Raw genomic sequence first — 20,582 nt, 5'->3', positions numbered from 1 at the left:
CTGGCCAGGGTGGGTTGGGGTAAGGAGGATTTGGAAGGCTGGGTTGGGTTGGGAGAGATGGGTGAAGAGGGGGAGGTGTCGTAAGGAGGCGTATTGGGGGTGAGGAAGAGGGAGGAGGGTGGTTTAGGGGTCTGGCGCCGCACTAGCTGACAAGGCAGGAAGAGCTGCTCATAAAACAAATCCCCTAACTACGACTGGTTACTCCCCCTCTCCTATCCTTCTCTTTTCTCTCTCCCTGCTCCTCCTATACTCCCCCTCTCCTCTCCTTCTCTTTTCTCTCTCCCTGCTCCTCCTATAGTCCCCCTCTCCTCTCCTTCTCTTTTCTCTCTCCCTGCTCCTCCTATACTCCCACTCTCCTTCTATTTGTCCCCTTCTTCCTCCTCCCCTCCCCCCTCTTAAAATGTGCTGTTTGGGAAAAAAGGAAAAGCCAATGATGAGGACGATAGAGAAGAAGGGATAGGGAGGGAGGAGAGCAAATGAAAGAGCAACTGGGATTTCTCTCTAAGTTGTACATAAGCACGTGTATGATTTCTACAGTGGTCAACTGGAGTGCAGTATAGTGTGTATCTGTGTGTACTGTATATTATGTATGTCTGTATGTCTGTGTGTGTACATGTAGTATCTCACCCTTGTCTTGGTTGGGCAGTGCTCTTGGGGCAACAGTAGCCTGAGGCTCAGCTGGGCCTACGGTGAGCTGAAACTGTCTTCTCTCATGAAGACCACAGTAGTGATGATGTAGGTGACAGGTGTACAGACCCTGATCTCCTGGCTGTGGGGCAGACAGCCAGATGCATACAGTCAGAGATCCCTGTTTTACCACTGTACCACTGTAGTTGCTATGATGTTACACAGTTGTTACATGTTGTGCACAGACAGACAGACAGACAGACACGGGATGGTGTTATAGAGGACCTGCAGGGCAGAGATAGCCAGAGAGAAGTCTCCCTGTGTGAAGGACTCGGCGCTAATGTTCATCTTCCTCTGTAGGAACAGGGGTCCGTAGCTGCGCTGCTCCCCAGACGCATACAGGTCTATCAGACGGTCTGCACGGTCGTGACGAACACCCGGAGGCTGCCGGTCCCAATGCACCACCTAAGACCAGATAGAGAAGGATTGGACAATACATTATAGTAAAAGAGACCATACATCTTTCTTCCCAACTACCCTTGAAGTAATCACTGGACTGACTTTACATGATTACTGAAATCAATGCTGGGAAAGCATGCGCTACCTAAGATGGGATAGAGGGTTAAGATAGATATTAGGTGATAAAAGTGCACAGGAAATATACATGACAAGACTGAGACTGAGAAGTATTTGAGATCATGTCATTAAGGAAGCCAGCTGTTCCAATCCTTCCGTTCAGTTCCATTCACTTGGAGTTTCATTTGTCTTCCTGCCCATTTACATTCCTCCTAAATGACATCACTGTCCAATTCTTCCTCATCTCATTCTAGTGCGGTAAAAAAACATTCATAACACACACACACACACACACACACACACACACACACACACACACACACACACACACACACACACACACACACACACACACACACACACACACCTGCTGTTCCTCCTCACTGCCATCTTCTGTCCACACAGAGCGGCGATTCACACACGGCAACACCACCGTGCTGCCTACCAACACCACAAACACAGCTTTCTGACCGTCCCAGAACCGCTGCTCCTTACGACCTGAAGCCCACACAGATCACAATACAACCACACGTTGAGAGAGGTTAGGACCACAATATTACCATATCATAACTATTTTCCCCTACTTGGGATAAGGCAGAACTTACGTGACTTGGTGACGTTGACCTGTATTCTGATCGTTTCATACAGGTGACAGTAGTGATGGTGCAGGTTACAGGAGTACAGGCCTCGGTCACTTATCGCAATGTCTAGAGAGAGTGGGAGAGAGAGAGAGAGAGAGAGAGAGAGAGAGAGAGAGAGATAGAAAGATAAGGAGAAAGAGATGGCCTCAAATCACATTAAGAGAAACAGACAAAAAGACAGACAGCTATCACCTCTGATGACGAGAGAGAAGTTTCCGTCGTTGAATGCTGATTGGCTGAGGCTGACCCTCCCCTGGTTGTGTCCGTTATAGATGCGCTGGTCTCCAGCAGAGAACATGTCTGCAACCCTCTCCATGGCATAGTCTGGCCCTGGGCGGTACAGGTCCCAGTGGACCACCCTCTGTCTGTCCTTCAGACTGTCCCTGGTCCACACCATGCGCCCGCTCACACACTGCAGTACCACCCTAGAGCCAGTGGGGGCGCTCACGTTGTAGCCCGCAACAACCACACTGCTGCTGTCGGACTGAGCCAACACTAAAAGAAAGAAAAGAGAGAGAGAGAGAGAGAGAGAGAGAGAGAGAGAGAGAGAGAGAGAGAGAGAGAGAGAGAGAGAGAAGCATGCACTTACAGTATTTGCATGACATAAACACACTCACAAACACGGTCATAACTAATACATACACACTCAGACCTAACACATTAAAGTTGCACACATACTAAGTATATACAAACACACACACTAGTCCGGTAAAACATTGAGACTCACCAGCAGTGAAGAAGAAGGTCGCAGGGACTGTAACAGAAACATGAAAATCATCGTACTGTAATTACAAACACAGACGCTAGTCACACACACACACACACACACACACACGCCTACGTAGCTGTGTTGTCCAGGAGCTCAGAGTGGGTGTTTAGTAAGAGGAATCAGCCCCACCAGACTAGAGCATGCAACTTACACCACAACTTTACCACACTGGAAAAACAGACCCTATAAAACACACTGTCATTTACTCTTTGTTACTCCAGACCACAGAAACACCCAATGACAGAAACACACACATTGTATATTAGATACATAGTCAAACATAATGTACTCAAACATATACCTGCATAGAGGCATGCACAGACACAGACTCGTGTCTGTATAGAGGCATGCACAGACACAGACACACACACACACACACACACACACACACACACACACACACACACACACACACACACACACACACACACACACACACACACACACACACACACACACACACACACACACAGGACTCTGGTTGAACACACACATGTATGTAAAAACACAGTTAGAAACACACACCACAGGAGACTCAGGAAAACCCCACAGAAGCTACAGTAACATTACAGCAGTAGCATGCCAGCTAAAGAGACCCCATCAAATCCCAAGGTGTCACAGCCAGTCCGAAGCCAAAGGTCACTCAACATGAAGCTGTTTCCTTGCCACTGGATAACTTCAACCATTCCACACACTGGGGGAAAACCCTTGATCAAGTGTTCAGTTGAGGAACACATTCTGGTGGAACATGGACGATGAGCAAGAGGCCGCATCACGCTGATTCAAGGTCAGTTTTGCAATTCCATCCCTAATGGGTTTATGGTTGGGATTTGGGGAGGATTAAAGTGATGCCAGATGTGTGCCTATAAGGACAAAGCTATGAGAGAGGATGCTGCTCCAAATGACTTATAACATCCCTTTCTGATTTCTGTCCAAGCCATCTGACCTGAGATGACTTTACGTCTGATTGGCTCATCCTGTCCAGAGTTCCACAAACACACACCTTGGCCCACCAATCACACTCAGAGAGAAGAAGTATAGGTAAAAACTATGCACAGCTGTACCATTAAGAAAGAAAGAAAGCGAGAAAGAAAGCGAGAGAGAGATTAGGATCTGGCTAAAAATACTTGAATTAGTTATAGAAACCATTGCCCTTTATGGTTGTGAGGTCTGGGGTCCACTCACCAACCAAGACTTCACAAAATGGGACAGACACCAAATTGAGACTCTGCATGCAGAATTCTGCAGAAATATCCTCCCTGTACAACGTAGAACACCAAATAATGCATGTAGAGCAGATTTCGGCCGATACCCGCTAATTATCCAAATCCAGAAAAGAGACGTTAAATTCTACAACCACCTAAAAGGAAGCGATTCCCAAACCTTCCATAACAAAGCCATCACCTACAGAGATATGAACCTGGAGAAGAGTCCCCTGAGCAAGATGGTCCTGGGGCTCTGTTCACAAATACAAACACACCCCACATAGCCCCAGGACAGTCACACAATTAGAGAACAAAAAGCCACTCATGAGAAAACAAAAAGTTAATTACTTGACACGTTGGAAAGGATTAAACAAAAAACAGAGCAAACTAGATTGCTATTTAGCCCTTAACAGAGAGTACACAGTGGCAGAATACCTGACCACTGTGACTGATCCACACTTAAGGAAAGCTTTGACTATGCACAGACTCAGTGAGCATAGCCTTGCTATTGAGAAAGGCTGCCGTAGGCAGGCCTGGCTTTCAAGAGAAGACAGGTTATGTGCACACTGCCCACAAAATGAGGTGGAAACTGAGCTGCACTTCCTAACCTCCTGCCAAATGTATGACCATATTAGAGACACATATTTCTCTCAGATTACACAGATCCACAAAAGAATTTGAAAACAAACCCGATTTTGATGAACTCCCATATATACTGGGTGAAATACCACAGTGTGCCATCACAGCAGCAAGACTTGTGACCTGTTGCCACAAGAAAAGGTCAACCAGTGAAGAACAAACACCATTGTAAATACAACCCATATTTATGCTTAAATAGATAAATGGGCAGAGAGAGAGGGAGAAATAAATAAATGGGCAGAGAGAGAGGGAGAAATAGGTAAATGGGCAGAGAGAGGGAGAAATAGATACATGTGCAGAGAGAGAGGGAGAAATAGATAAATGGGCAGAGAGAGAGGGAGAAATAGATAAATGGGCAGAGAGAGAGGGAGAAATAGATAAATGGGAAGAGAGAGAGGGAGAAATAGATAAATGGGCAGAGAGAGAGGGAGGAATAGATACATGGGCAGAGAGAGAGGGAGAAATAGATAAATGGGAAGAGAGAGAGGGAGAAATAGATACATGTGCAAAGAGAGAGGGAGAAATAGATAAATGGGCAGAGAGAGAGGGAGACATAGATAAATGGGCAGAGAGAGAGGGAGAAATAGATAAATGGGCAGAGAGAGAGGGAGTAATAGATAAATGGGCAGAGAGGGAGAAATAGATAAATGGGCAGAGAGAGAGGGAGAATAGATAAATGGGCAGAGAGAGAGAGGGATAAATAGATAAATGGGCAGAGAGAGAGGGAGAATAGATAAATGGGCAGAGAGAGAGAGGGATAAATAGATCAATGGTCAGAGAGAGAGGGAGAATAGATAAATGGGCAGAGAGAGAGAGGGATAAATAGATAAATGGGCAGAGAGAGAGAGGAGAAATAGATACATGTGCAGAGAGAGAGGGATAAATAGATAAATGGGCAGAGAGGGAGGGAGAAATAGATAAATGGGCAGAGAGAGAGGGAGAAATAGATAAATGGGCAGAGAGGGAGGGAGAAATAGATAAATGGGCAGAGAGAGAGGGGGAGAAATAGATAAATGGGCAGAGAGAGAGGGATAAATACATACATGGGCAGAGAGAGAGAGGGAGAAATAGATACATGTGCAGAGAGAGAGGGAGAAATAGATAAATGGGCAGAGAGAGGGAGAAATAGATAAATGGGCAGAGAGAGAGGGAGAAATAGATACATGTGCAGAGAGAGAGGGAGAAATAGATAAATGGGCAGAGAGAGAGAGGGAGAAATAGATACATGGGCAGAGAGAGAGAGGGATAAATAGATAAATGGGCAGAGAGAGAGAGGGAGAAATAGATACATGTGCAGAGAGAGAGGGAGAAATAGATAAATGGGCAGAGAGGGAGAAATAGATAAATGGGCAGAGAGAGAGGGAGAAATAGATAAATGGGCAGAGAGGGAGAAATAGATAAATGGGCAGAGTGGGAGAAATAGATAAATGGGCAGAGAGAGAGGGAGAAATAGATAAATGGGCAGAGAGAGAGAGAGGGAGAAATAGATACATGTGCAGAGAGAGGGAGAAATAGATAAATGGGCAGAGAGAGGGAGAAATAGATAAATGGGCAGAGAGAGAGGGAGAAATAGATAAATGGGCAGAGAGAGAGGGAGAAATAGATAAATGGGCAGAGAGAGGAGAAATAGATAAATGGGCAGAGAGAGAGAGAAATAGATAAATGGGCAGAGAGAGAGGAGAGAATAGATACATGTGCAGAGAGAGAGGAGAAATAGATACATGTGCAGAGAGAGAGGGGAGAAATAGATACATGTGCAGAGAGAGAGGGAGAAATAGATAAATGGGCAGAGAGGGAGAAATAGATAAATGGGCAGAGAGAGAGGGAGAAATAGATAAATGGGCAGAGAGGGAGAAATAGATAAATGGGCAGAGTGGGAGAAATAGATAAATGGGCAGAGAGAGAGGGAGAAATAGATAAATGGGCAGAGAGAGAGAGGGAGAAATAGATACATGTGCAGAGAGAGGGAGAAATAGATAAATGGGCAGAGAGAGAGGGAGAAATAGATAAATGGGCAGAGAGAGAGGGAGAAATAGATAAATGGGCAGAGAGAGAGGGAGAAATAGATAAATGGGCAGAGAGAGAGAGGGAGAAATAGATAAATGGGCAGAGAGAGAGAGAAATAGATAAATGGGCAGAGAGAGAGAGGGGGAGAAATAGATACATGTGCAGAGAGAGAGGGAGAAATAGATACATGTGCAGAGAGAGAGAGGGAGAAATAGATAAATGGGCAGAGAGAGAGGGAGAAATAGATAAATGGGCAGAGAGAGGGAGAAATAGATAAATGGGCAGAGGGAGAAATAGATAAATGGGCAGAGAGAGAGAGGGAGAAATAGATACATGTGCAGAGAGAGAGGGAGAAATAGATACATGTGCAGAGAGAAAGAGGGAGAAATAGATAAATGGGCAGAGAGAGAGGGAGAAATAGATACATGTGCAGAGAGAGAGGGAGAAATAGATAAATGGGCAGAGAGAGAGAAATAGATAAATGGGCAGAGAGAGAGGGAGAAATAGATAAATGGGCAGAGAGGGAGAAATAGATAAATGGGCAGAGTGGGAGAAATAGATAAATGGGCAGAGAGAGAGGGAGAAATAGACAAATGGGCAGAGTGGGAGAAATAGATAAATTGGCAGAGAGAGAGAGGGAGAAATAGATAAATGGGCAGAGAGAGAGAGAAATAGATACATGTGCAGAGAGAGAGGGAGAAATGGATACATGTGCAGAGAGAGGGAGAAATAGATACATGTGCAGAGAGAGAGAGGGAGAAATAGATAAATGGGCAGAGAGAGAGGGAGAAATAGATAAATGGGCAGAGACAGAGGGAGAAATAGATAAATGGGCAGAGAGAGAGGGAGAAATAGATAAATGGGCAGAGAGAGAGGGAGAAATAGATAAATGGGCAGAGAGAGAGAGGGAGAAATAGATAAATGGGCAGAGAGAGAGAGGGAGAAATAGATACATGTGCAGAGAGAGAGGGAGAAATAGATAAATGGGCAGAGAGAGAGAGGGAGAAATAGATACATGTGCAGAGAGAGGGAGAAATAGATAAATGGGCAGAGAGAGAGGGAGAAATAGATAAATGGGCAGAGAGGGAGGGAGAAATAGATACATGTGCAGAGAGAGAGGGAGAAATAGATAAATGGGCAGAGAGGGAGGGAGAAATAGATACATGTGCAGAGAGAGAGGGAGAAATAGATAAATGGGCAGAGAGAGAGGGAGAAATAGATAAATGGGCAGAGAGAGAGGGAGAAATAGATAAATGGGCAGAGAGAGAGGGAGAAATAGATAAATGGGCAGAGAGAGAGAGAAATAGATAAATGGGCAGAGAGAGAGAGGGGGAGAAATAGATACATGTGCAGAGAGAGAGGGAGAAATAGATACATGTGCAGAGAGAGAGGGAGAAATAGATAAATGGGCAGAGAGAGAGGGAGAAATAGATAAATGGGCAGAGAGAGGGAGAAATAGATAAATGGGCAGAGAGAGGGAGAAATAGATAAATGGGCAGAGAGAGAGAGGGAGAAATAGATACATGTGCAGAGAGAGAGGGAGAAATAGATACATGTGCAGAGAGAGAGAGGGAGAAATAGATAAATGGGCAGAGAGAGAGGGAGAAATAGATACATGTGCAGAGAGAGAGGGAGAAATAGATAAATGGGCAGAGAGAGAGGGAGAAATAGATAAATGGGCAGAGAGAGAGAGGGAGAAATAGATAAATGGGCAGAGAGAGGGAGAAATAGATACATGTGCAGAGAGAGTGGGAGAAATAGATACATGTGCAGAGAGAGAGGGAGAAATAGATAAATGGGCAGAGAGAGAGGGAAAAATAGATAAATGGGCAGAGAGAGGGAGAAATAGATACATGTGCAGAGAGAGGGAGAAATAGATACATGTGCAGAGAGAGGGAGAAATACATAAATGGGCAGAGAGAGAGAGGGAGAAATAGATAAATGGGCAGAGAGAGAGGGAAAAATAGATAAATGGGCAGAGAGAGAGGGAGAAATAGATACATGTGCAGAGAGAGGGAGAAATAGATACATGTGCAGAGAGAGAGAGGGAGAAATAGATACATGTGCATAGAGAGAGGGAGAAATAGATAAATGGGCAGAGAGAGAGGGAGAAATAGATAAATGGGCAGAGAGAGAGAGGGAGAAATAGATAAATGGGCAGAGAGAGGGAGAAATAGATACATGTGCAGAGAGAGTGGGAGAAATAGATACATGTGCAGAGATTGAGGGAGAAATAGATAAATGGGCAGAGAGAGAGGGAAAAATAGATAAATGGGCAGAGAGAGAGGGAGAAATAGATAAATGGGCAGAGAGAGAGGGAGAAATAGATAAATGGGCAGAGAGAGAGGGAGAAATAGATAAATGGGCAGAGAGAGAGGGAGAAATAGATACATGTGCAGAGAGAGGGAGAAATAGATACATGTGCAGAGAGAGAGAGGGAGAAATAGATACATGTGCAGAGAGAGAGGGAGAAATAGATAAATGGGCAGAGAGAGAGGGAGAAATAGATAAATGGGCAGAGAGAGAGGGAGAAATAGATAAATGGGCAGAGAGAGAGGGAGAAATAGATAAATGGGCAGAGAGAGAGAGGGAGAAATAGATAAATGGGCAGAGAGAGGGAGAAATAGATACATGTGCAGAGAGAGTGGGAGAAATAGATACATGTGCAGAGAGAGAGGGAGAAATAGATAAATGGGCAGAGAGAGAGAGGGAGAAATAGATAAATGGGCAGAGAGAGAGAGGGATAAATAGATAAATGGGCAGAGAGAGAGGGAGAAATAGATACATGTGCAGAGAGAGGGAGAAATAGATAAATGGGCAGAGAGAGAGGGAGAAATAAATAAATGGGCAGAGAGAGAGAGGGATAAATAGATACATGTGCAGAGAGAGGGAGAAATAGATACATGTGCAGAGAGAGAGGGAGAAATAGATAAATGGGCAGAGATAGGGAGAAATAGATACATGTGCAGAGAGAGGGAGAAATAGATACATGTGCAGAGAGAGAGGGAGAAATAGATAAATGGGCAGAGATAGGGAGAAATAGATACATGTGCAGAGAGAGGGAGAAATAGATACATGTGCAGAGAGAGGGAGAAATAGATACATGTGCAGAGAGAGGGAGAAATAGATAAATGGGCAGAGAGAGAGAGGGATAAATAGATAAATGGGAAGAGAGAGAGAGGGATAAATAGATAAATGGGAAGAGAGAGAGAGGGATAAATAGATACATGTGCAGAGAGGTAGAAATAGATAAATGGGCAGAGAGGGAGGGAGAAATAGATAAATGGGCAGAGAGAGAGGGAGAAATAGATAAATGGGCAGAGAGAGGGAGAAATAGATACATGTGCAGAGAGAGGGAGAAATAGATAAATGGGCAGAGAGAGAGAGAAATAGATACATATGCAGAGAGAGGGAGAAGTAGATACATGTGCAGAGAGAGAGAGAAACAGATACATGTGCAGAGAGAGGGAGAAATAGATACATGTGCAGAGAGAGAGGGAGAAATAGATAAATGGGCAGAGAGAGAGGGAGAAATAGATAAATGGGCAGAGAGAGAGGGAGAAATAGATACATGTGCAGAGAGAGGGAGAAATAGATACATGTGCAGAGAGAGAGAGAAATAGATACATGTGCAGAGAGAGGGAGAAATAGATATATGTGCAGAGAGAGAGAGGGAGAAATAGATACATGTGCAGAGAGAGGGAGAAATAGATAAATGGGCAGAGAGGGAGGGAGAAATAGATAAATGGGCAGAGAGAGAGGGAGAAATAGATACATGTGCAGAGAGAGGGAGAAATAGATACATGTGCAGAGAGAGGGAGAAATAGATAAATGGGCAGAGAGAGAGGGAGAAATAGATACATGTGCAGAGAGAGGGAGAAATAGATAAATGGGCAGAGAGAGGGAGAAATAGATAAATGGGCAGAGAGAGAGAGGGAGAAATAGATACATGTGCAGAGAGAGGGAGAAATAGATACATGTGCAGAGAGAGGGAGAAATAGATACATGTGCAGAGAGAGGGAGAAATAGATAAATGGGCAGAGAGAGAGGGAGAAATAGATACATGTGCAGAGAGAGGGAGAAATAGATAAATGGGCAGAGAGAGAGAGGGAGAAATAGATAAATGGGCAGAGAGAGAGGGAGAAATAGATAAATGGGCAGAGAGAGAGGGAGAAATAGATACATGTGCAGAGAGAGGGAGAAATAGATACATGTGCAGAGAGAGAGAGGGATAAATAGATACATGTGCAGAGAGAGAGGAGAAATAGATAAATGGGCAGGAGAGAGGGAGAAATAGATAAATGGGCAGAGAGAGAGAGGGAGAAATAGATAAATGGGCAGAGAGAGAGGGAGAAATAGATAAATGGGCAGAGAGAGGGAGAAATAGATACATGTGCAGAGAGAGTGGGAGAAATAGATACATGTGCAGAGAGAGAGGGAGAAATAGATAAATGGGCAGAGAGAGAGAGGGAGAAATAGATAAATGGGCAGAGAGAGAGGGGGAGAAATAGATAAATGGGCAGAGAGAGAGGGAGAAATAGATACATGTGCAGAGAGAGAGGGAGAAATAAATAAATGGGCAGAGAGAGAGAGGGATAAATAGATACATGTGCAGAGAGAGAGGGAGAAATAGATAAATGGGCAGAGAGAGAGGGAGAAATAGATACATGTGCAGAGAGAGGGAGAAATAGATACATGTGCAGAGAGAGAGGGAGAAATAGATACATGTGCAGAGAGAGAGAGGGAGAAATAGATACATGTGCAGAGAGAGAGGGAGAAATAGATAAATGGGCAGAGAGAGAGGGAGAAATAGATACATGTGCAGAGAGAGAGGGAGAAATAGATAAATGGGCAGAGAGAGGGAGAAATAGATAAATGGGCAGAGAGAGAGGGAGAAATAGATAAATGGGCAGAGAGAGGGGAGAAATAGATACATGTGCAGAGAGAGGGAGAAATACATAAATGGGCAGAGAGAGAGAGAGGAGAAATAGATAAATGGGCAGAGAGAGAGGGAAAAATAGATAAATGGGCAGAGAGAGAGGGAGAAATAGATACATGTGCAGAGAGAGGGAGAAATAGATACATGTGCAGAGAGAGAGAGGGAGAAATAGATACATGTGCAGAGAGAGAGGGAGAAATAGATAAATGGGCAGAGAGAGAGGGAGAAATAGATAAATGGGCAGAGAGAGAGAGGTAGAAATAGATAAATGGGCAGAGAGAGAGGGAGAAATAGATAAATGGGCAGAGAGAGAGAGGGAGAAATAAATAAATGGGCAGAGAGAGGGAGAAATAGATACATGTGCAGAGAGAGTGGGAGAAATAGATACATGTGCAGAGAGAGAGGGAGAAATAGATAAATGGGCAGAGAGAGAGAGGGAGAAATAGATAAATGGGCAGAGAGAGAGGGGATAAATAGATAAATGGGCAGAGAGAGAGGGAGAAATAGATACATGTGCAGAGAGAGAGGGAGAAATAAATAAATGGGCAGAGAGAGAGAGGGATAAACAGATACATGTGCAGAGAGAGAGGGAGAAATAGATAAATGGGCAGAGAGAGAGGGAGAAATAGATAAATGGGCAGAGAGAGAGGGAGAAATAGATAAATGGGCAGAGAGAGAGGGAGAAATAGATAAATGGGCAGAGAGAGGGAGAAATAGATACATGTGCAGAGAGAGTGGGAGAAATAGATACATGTGCAGAGAGAGAGGGAGAAATAGATAAATGGGCAGAGAGAGAGAGATAAATGGAGAAATAGATAAATGGGCAGAGAGAGGGAGAAATAGATAATGGGCAGAGAGAGGGAGAAATAGATAAATGTGAGAGAGAGGAGAAATAAATAAATGGGCAGAGAGAGAGAGGGATAAATAGATAAATGTGCAGAGAGAGAGGGAGAAATAGATAAATGGGCAGAGAGAGGGAAATAGATACATGTGAGGAGAAATAGATACATGAGAGAGAGGAGAAATAGATACATGTGCAGAGAGAGAGGGGAGAAATAGATACATGTGCAGAGAGAGAGAGGGAGAAATAGATAAATGGGCAGAGAGAGAGAGGAGAAATAGATACATGTGCAGAGAGAGAGGGAGAAATAGATAAATGGGCAGAGAGAGGGAGAAATAGATAAATGGGCAGAGAGAGAGGGAGAAATAGATAAATGGGCAGAGAGAGAGGGAGAAATAGATACATGTGCAGAGAGAGGAGAAATACATAAATGGGCAGAGAGAGAGAGGGAGAAATAGATAAATGGGCAGAGAGAGGGAAAAAATAGATAAATGGGCAGAGAGAGAGGAGAAATAGATACATGTGCAGAGAGAGGGAGAAATAGATACATGTGAGAGAGAGAGGGAGAAATAGATACATGTGCAGAGAGAGAGGGAGAAATAGATAAATGGGCAGAGAGAGGGAGAAATAGATAAATGGGCAGAGAGAGAGAGGTAGAAATAGATAAATGGGCAGAGAGAGGGGAGAAATAGATAAATGGGCAGAGAGAGAGAGGAGAAATAAATAAATGGGCAGAGAGGGGAGAAATAGATACATGTGCAGAGAGAGTGGGAGAAATAGATACATGTGCAGAGAGAGAGGGAGAAATAGATAAATGGGCAGAGAGAGAGGGAGAAATAGATAAATGGGCAGAGAGAGGGGGATAAATAGATAAATGGGCAGAGAGAGGGAGAAATAGATACATGTGCAGAGAGAGAGGGAGAAATAAATAAATGGGCAGAGAGAGAGAGGGATAAACAGATACATGTGCAGAGAGAGAGGAGAAATAGATAAATGGGCAGAGAGAGAGGAGAAATAGATAAATGGGCAGAGAGAGAGGAGAAATAGATAAATGGGCAGAGAGAGAGGGAGAAATAGATAAATGGGCAGAGAGAGAGGGAGAAATAGATACATGTGCAGAGAGAGGGAGAAATAGATAAATGGGCAGAGAGAGAGGGGAGAAATAGATAATTGGGCAGAGAGAGGGAGAAAAAATACATGTGCAGAGAGAGAGGGGAGAAATAGATAAATGGGCAGAGAGAGAGGGAGAAATAGATACATGTGCAGAGAGAGAGGAGAAATAGATAAATGGGCAGAGAGAGAGGGAGAAATAGATAAATGGGCAGAGAGAGAGGGAGAAATAGATAAATGGGCAGAGAGAGAGAGGGAGAAATAGATAAATGGGCAGAGAGAGAGAGGAGAAATAGATAAATGGGCAGAGAGAGAGAGGGAGAAATAATAAATGGGCAGAGAGAGGAGAAATAGATACATGTGCAGAGAGAGTGGGAGAAATAGATACATGTGCAGAGAGAGGGGAGAAATAGATAAATGGGCAGAGAGAGAGAGGGAGAAATAGATAAATGGGCAGAGAGAGAGGGAGAAATAGATAAATGGGCAGAGAGAGGGAGAAATAGATACATGTGCAGAGAGAGAGGAGAAATAGATAAATGGGCAGAGAGAGAGGGAGAAATAGATAAATGGGCAGAGAGAGGGAGAAATAGATAAATGGGCAGAGAGAGAGAGGGAGAAATAGATAAATGGGCAGAGAGAGGGAGAAATAGATAAATGGGCAGAGAGAGAGAGGGAGAAATAAATAAATGGGCAGAGAGAGGGAGAAATAGATACATGTGCAGAGAGAGTGGGAGAAATAGATACATGTGCAGAGAGGAGAGAAATAGATAAATGGGCAGAGAGAGAGAGGGAGAAATAGATAAATGGGCAGAGAGAGGGAGAGAAATAGATAAATGGGCAGAGAGAGAGGAGAAATAGATAAATGGGCAGAGAGAGAGAAATAGATAAATGGGCAGAGAGAGAGGGAGAAATAGATAAATGGGCAGAGAGAGGGGGAGAAATAGATACATGTGAGAGAGAGGGGAGAAATAAATAAATGGGCAGAGAGAGAGAGATAAATAGATACATGTGCAGAGAGAGAGGGAGAAATAGATAAATGGGCAGAGAGAGAGGGAGAAATAGATACATGTGCAGAGAGAGGGAGAAATAGATACATGTGCAGAGAGAGAGGGAGAAATAGATACATGTGCAGAGAGAGAGAGGGAGAAATAGATACATGTGCAGAGAGAGAGAGGGAGAAATAGATAAATGGGCAGAGAGAGAGAGGGAGAAATAGATACATGTGCAGAGAGAGAGAGGGAGAAATAGATAAATGGGCAGAGAGAGAGGGAGAAATAGATAAATGGGCAGAGAGAGAGGGAGAAATAGATAAATGGGCAGAGAGAGAGGGAGAAATAGATACATGTGCAGAGAGAGGGAGAAATACATAAATGGGCAGAGAGAGAGAGGAGAAATAGATAAATGGGCAGAGAGAGAGGGAAAAATAGATAAATGGGCAGAGAGAGAGGGAGAAATAGATACATGTGCAGAGAGAGGGAGAAATAGATACATGTGCAGAGAGAGAGAGGGAGAAATAGATACATGTGCAGAGAGAGAGGGAGAAATAGATAAATGGGCAGAGAGAGAGGGAGAAATAGATAAATGGGCAGAGAGAGAGAGGTAGAAATAGATAAATGGGCAGAGAGAGAGAGGGAGAAATAGATAAATGGGCAGAGAGAGAGAGGGAGAAATAAATAAATGGGCAGAGAGAGGGAGAAATAGATACATGTGCAGAGAGAGTGGGAGAAATAGATACATGTGCAGAGAGAGAGGGAGAAATAGATAAATGGGCAGAGAGAGAGAGGGAGAAATAGATAAATGGGCAGAGAGAGAGAGAGGGATAAATAGATAAATGGGCAGAGAGAGAGGGAGAAATAGATACATGTGCAGAGAGAGAGAAATAAATAAATGGGCAGAGAGAGAGAGGATAAACAGATACATGTGCAGAGAGAGGGAGAAATAGATAAATGGGCAGAGAGAGGGAGAAATAGATAAATGGGCAGAGAGAGAGGGAGAAATAGATAAATGGGCAGAGAGAGAGGGAGAAATAGATACATGTGCAGAGAGAGGGAGAAATAGATAAATGGGCAGAGAGAGAGAGGGAGAAATAGATAATTGGGCAGAGAGAGAGGGAGAAAAAAATACATGTGCAGAGAGAGAGAGGGAGAAATAGATAAATGGGCAGAGAGAGAGGGAGAAATAGATACATGTGCAGAGAGAGAGGGAGAAATAGATAAATGGGCAGAGAGAGAGGGAGAAATAGATAAATGGGCAGAGAGAGAGAGGGAGAAATAGATAAATGGGCAGAGAGAGGGAGAAATAGATACATGTGCAGAGAGAGTGGGAGAAATAGATACATGTGCAGAGAGAGAGGGAGAAATAGATAAATGGGCAGAGAGGGAGAAATAGATACATGTGCAGAGAGAGAGGGAGAAATAGATAAATGGGCAGAGAGAGAGAAATAGATACATGTGCAGAGAGAGAGTGAAATAGATACATGTGCAGAGAGAGGGAGAAATAGATACATGTGCAGAGAGAGAGAGAAATAGATACATGTGCAGAGAGAGGGAGAAATAGATACATGTGCAGAGAGAGAGAGAAATAGATACATGTGCAGAGAGATGGAGAAATAGATACATGGGCAGAGAGAGAGGGAGAAATAGATACATGTGCAGAGAGAGGGAGAAATAGATAAATGGGCAGAGAGAGAGGGAGAAATAGATACATGTGCAGAGAGAGAGGGAGAAATAAATAAATGGGCAGAGAGAGAGAGGGATAAACAGATACATGTGCAGAGAGAGAGGGAGAAATAGATAAATGGGCAGAGAGAGAGGGAGAAATAGATAAATGGGCAGAGAGAGAGGGAGAAATAGATAAATGGGCAGAGAGAGAGGGAGAAATAGATACATGTGCAGAGAGAGGGAGAAATACATAAATGGGCAGAGAGAGAGAGGGAGAAATAGATAATTGGGCAGAGAGAGAGGGAGAAAAAATACATGTGCAGAGAGAGAGAGGGAGAAATAGATAAATGGGCAGAGAGAGAGGAGAAATAGATACATGTGCAGAGAGAGAGGGAGAAATAGATAAATGGGCAGAGAGAGAGGGAGAAATAGATAAATGGGCAGAGAGAGGAGAGAAATAGATACATGTGCAGAGAGAGAGGAGAAATAGATAAATGGGCAGAGAGAGAGAGGGAGAAATAGATAAATGGGCAGAGAGGGAGAAATAGATACATGTGCAGAGAGAGAGGGAGAAATAGATAAATGGGCAGAGAGAGAGAAATAGATACATGTGCAGAGAGAGAGTGAAATAGATACATGTGCAGAGAGAGGGAGAAATAGATACATGTGCAGAGAGAGAGAGAAATAGATACATGTGCAGAGAGAGGGAGAAATAGATACATGTGCAGAGAGAGAGAGAAATAGATACATGTGCAGAGAGATGGAGAAATAGATAAATGGGCAGAGAGAGAGGGAGAAATAGATACATGTGCAGAGAGAGGGAGAAATAGATAAATGGGCAGAGAGAGAGGGAGAAATAGATACATGTGCAGAGAGAGAGAGAGGGAGAAATAGATACATGTGCAGAGAGAGAGGGAGAAATAGATACATGTGCAGAGAGAGGGAGAAATAGATAAATGGGCAGAGAGAGAGAGGGAGAAATAGATACATGTGCAGAGAGAGAGAGGGAGAAATATATACATGTGCAGAGAGAGAGGGAGAAATAGATACATGTGCAGAGAGAGTGGGAGAAATAGATACATGTGCAGAGAGAGAGGGAGAAATAGATACATGTGCAGAGAGAGAGGGAGAAATAGATAAATGGGCAGAGAGAGAGAAATAGATACATGTGCAGAGAGAGAGGGAGAAATAGATAAATGGGCAGAGAGAGAGGGAGAAATAGATAAATGGGCAGAGAGAGAGGGAGAAATAGATAAATGGGCAGAGAGAGAGGGAGAAATAGATACATGTGCAGAGAGAGAGAGGGAGAAATAGATACATGTGCAGAGAGAGAGGGAGAATTAGATACATGTGCAGAGAGAGAGGGAGAAATAGATAAATGGGCAGAGAGAGAGGGAGAAATAGATACATGTGCAGAGAGAGGGAGAAATAGATAAATGGGCAGAGAGAGGGAGAAATAGATACATGTGCAGAGAGAGGAGAAATAGATAAATGGGCAGAGAGAGGGGGAGAAATAGATACATGTGCAGAGAGAGAGGGAGAAATAGATACATGTGCAGAGAGAGAGGGAGAAATAGATACATGTGCAGAGAGAGGGAGAAATAGATAAATGGGCAGAGAGAGAGGGGAGAAATAGATACATGTGCAGAGAGAGAGGGAGAAATAGATACATGTGCAGAGAGAGAGGGAGAAATAGATACATGTGCAGAGAGAGTGGGAGAAATAGATACATGTGCAGAGAGAGAGGAGAAATAGATACATGTGCAGAGAGAGAGGGAGAAATAGATAAATGGGCAGAGAGAGAGAAATAGATACATGTGCAGAGAGAGGGGGAGAAATAGATAAATGGGCAGAGAGGGGAGAAATAGATAAATGGGCAGAGAGAGAGGGAGAAATAGATAAATGGGCAGAGAGAGAGGGAGAAATAGATACATGTGCAGAGAGGGAGAAATAGATAAATGGGCAGAGAGAGGGGAGAAATAGATAAATGGGCAGAGAGAGAGGGATAAATAGATACATGTGCAGAGAGAGAGGGAGAAATAGATAAATGGGCAGAGAGAGAGGGAGAAATAGATAAATGGGCAGAGAGAGAGGGAGAAATAGATACATGTGCAGAGAGAGAGGAGAAATAGATAAATGGGCAGAGAGAGAGGGAGAAATAGATAAATGGGCAGAGAGAGAGGAGAAATAGATAAATGGGCAGAGAGAGGGGAGAAATAGATAAATGGGCAGAGAGAGAGGGAGAAATAGATAAATGGGCAGAGAGGGAGAAATAGATAAATGGGCAGAGAGAGAGGAGAAATAGATAAATGGGCAGAGAGAGAGGGAGAAATAGATAAATGGGCAGAGAGAGGGAGAAATAGATACATGTGCAGAGAGAGAGGGGAGAAATAGATAAATGGGCAGAGAGAGGGGGAGAAATAGATAAATGGGCAGAGAGAGAGGGGAGAAATAGATAAATGGGCAGAGAGAGGGAGAAATAGATACATGTGCAGAGAGAGTGGGAGAAATATATAAATGGGCAGAGAGAGAGAGGGAGAAATAGATAAATGGGCAGAGAGAGGGAGAAATAGATACATGTGCAGAGAGAGTGGGAGAAATATATACATGTGCAGAGAGAGAGGGAGAAATAGATAAATGGGCAGAGAGGGAGAAATAGATACATGTCCAGAGAGAGAGGGAGAAATAGATAAATGGGCAGAGAGAGAGAAATAGATACATGTGCAGAGAGAGAGGGAGAAATAGATAAATGGGCAGAGAGAGAGGGAGAAATAGATAAATGGGCAGAGAGAGAGGGAGAAATAGATAAATGGGCAGAGAGAGAGGGAGAAATAGATAAATGGGCAGAGAGGTAGAAATAGATACATGTGCAGAGAGAGGGAGAAATAGATACATGTGCAGAGAGAGGGAGAAATAGATACATGTGCAGAGAGAGGGAGAAATAGATAAATGGGCAGAGAGAGAGAGGGATAAATAGATAAATGGGAAGAGAGAGAGAGGGATAAATAGATACATGTGCAGAGAGAGGGAGAAATAGATACATGTGCAGAGAGAGAGAGAAATAGATACATGTGCAGAGAGAGGGAGAAATAGATACATGTGCAGAGAGAGAGGGAGAAATAGATAAATGGGCAGAGAGGGAGAAATAGATACATGTGCAGAGAGAGAGGGAGAAATAGATAAATGGGCAGAGAGAGAAATAGATACATGTGCAGAGAGAGAGGGAGAAATAGATAAATGGGCAGAGAGAGAGGGAGAAATAGATAAATGGGCAGAGAGAGAAGGAGAAATAGATACATGTGCAGAGAGAGGGAGAAATAGATAAATGGGCAGAGAGAGAGGGAGAAATAGATACATGTGCAGAGAGAGAGGGAGAAATAGATAAATGTGCAGAGAGAGGGAGAAATAGATACATGTGCAGAGAGAGGGAGAAATAGATAAATGGGCAGAGAGAGAGGGAGAAATAGATAAATGGGCAGAGAGAGAGGGAGAAATAGATACATGTGCAGAGAGAGGGAGAAATAGATAAATGGGCAGAGAGAGAGGGAGAAATAGATACATGTGCAGAGAGAGAGGGAGAAATAGATAAATGGGCAGAGAGAGGGAGAAATAGATACATGTGCAGAGAGAGGGAGAAATAGATACATGTGCAGAGAGAGGGATAAATAGATACATGTGCAGAGAGAGGGAGAAATAGATAAATGGGCAGAGAGGGAGAGGGATAAATAGATAAATGGGCAGAGAGGGAGAAATAGATACATGTGCAGAGAGAGAGGGAGAAATAGATACATGTGCAGAGAGAGGGAGAAATAGATACATGTGCAGAGAGAGAGGGAGAAATAGATAAATGGGCAGAGAGGGGAAATAGATACATGTGCAGAGAGAGAGGGAGAAATAGATAAATGGGCAGAGAGAGAGAAATAGATACATGTGCAGAGAGAGAGGGAGAAATAGATAAATGGGCAGAGAGAGAGGGAGAAATAGATAAATGGGCAGAGAGAGAGGGAGAAATAGATAAATGGGCAGAGAGAGAGGGAGAAATAGATAAATGGGCAGAGAGAGAGGGAGAAATAGATACATGTGCAGAGAGAGGGAGAAATAGATAAATGGGCAGAGAGAGAGGGAGAAATAGATACATGTGCAGAGAGAGAGGGAGAAATAGATAAATGGGCAGAGAGAGGGAGAAATAGATACATGTGCAGAGAGAGGGAGAAATAGATACATGTGCAGAGAGAGGGAGAAATAGATACATGTGCAGAGAGAGAGGGAGAAATAAATAAATGGGCAGAGAGAGAGAGGGATAAATAGATAAATGGGCAGAGAGAGAGGGGGAGAAATAGATAAATGGGCAGAGAGAGAGGGAGAAATAGATACATGTGCAGAGAGAGTGAGAAATAGATACATGTGCAGAGAGAGGGAGAAATAGATACATGTGCAGAGAGAGGGAGAAATAGATAAATGGGCAGAGAGAGAGAGGGATAAATAGATAAATGGGCAGAGAGGGAGAAATAGATACATGTGCAGAGAGAGAGGGAGAAATAGATAAATGGGCAGAGAGAGAGAAATAG

At 43.6% G+C, this 20,582-nt stretch overlaps 1 protein-coding gene across 1 annotated transcript in view; it reads right to left on the bottom strand.

Moving 5' to 3' along the window:
• The window catches only part of LOC115139170 (matrix remodeling-associated protein 8-like), a 42,016-nt gene that overhangs the window by 18,218 nt on the left and 3,216 nt on the right, over positions 1–20,582 (bottom strand). Inside the window, exons 2-7 of the mRNA XM_065000940.1 lie at positions 2,572–2,598; positions 2,037–2,339; positions 1,809–1,910; positions 1,571–1,701; positions 913–1,092; positions 628–769 (exon numbers count right to left, since the gene is read on the bottom strand). Coding sequence (XP_064857012.1) covers positions 628–769; positions 913–1,092; positions 1,571–1,701; positions 1,809–1,910; positions 2,037–2,339; positions 2,572–2,598 — 885 coding nt within the window. The remainder of the gene's footprint in view (positions 1–627; positions 770–912; positions 1,093–1,570; positions 1,702–1,808; positions 1,911–2,036; positions 2,340–2,571; positions 2,599–20,582) is intronic.

This window comes from Oncorhynchus nerka, linkage group LG2 (assembly GCF_034236695.1).
Source record: "Oncorhynchus nerka isolate Pitt River linkage group LG2, Oner_Uvic_2.0, whole genome shotgun sequence".
Lineage (NCBI taxonomy): Eukaryota > Metazoa > Chordata > Actinopteri > Salmoniformes > Salmonidae > Oncorhynchus > Oncorhynchus nerka.
Note: the sequence above shows the minus strand (reverse complement) of the source record. Positions and strands in the feature narration are given on the sequence as shown.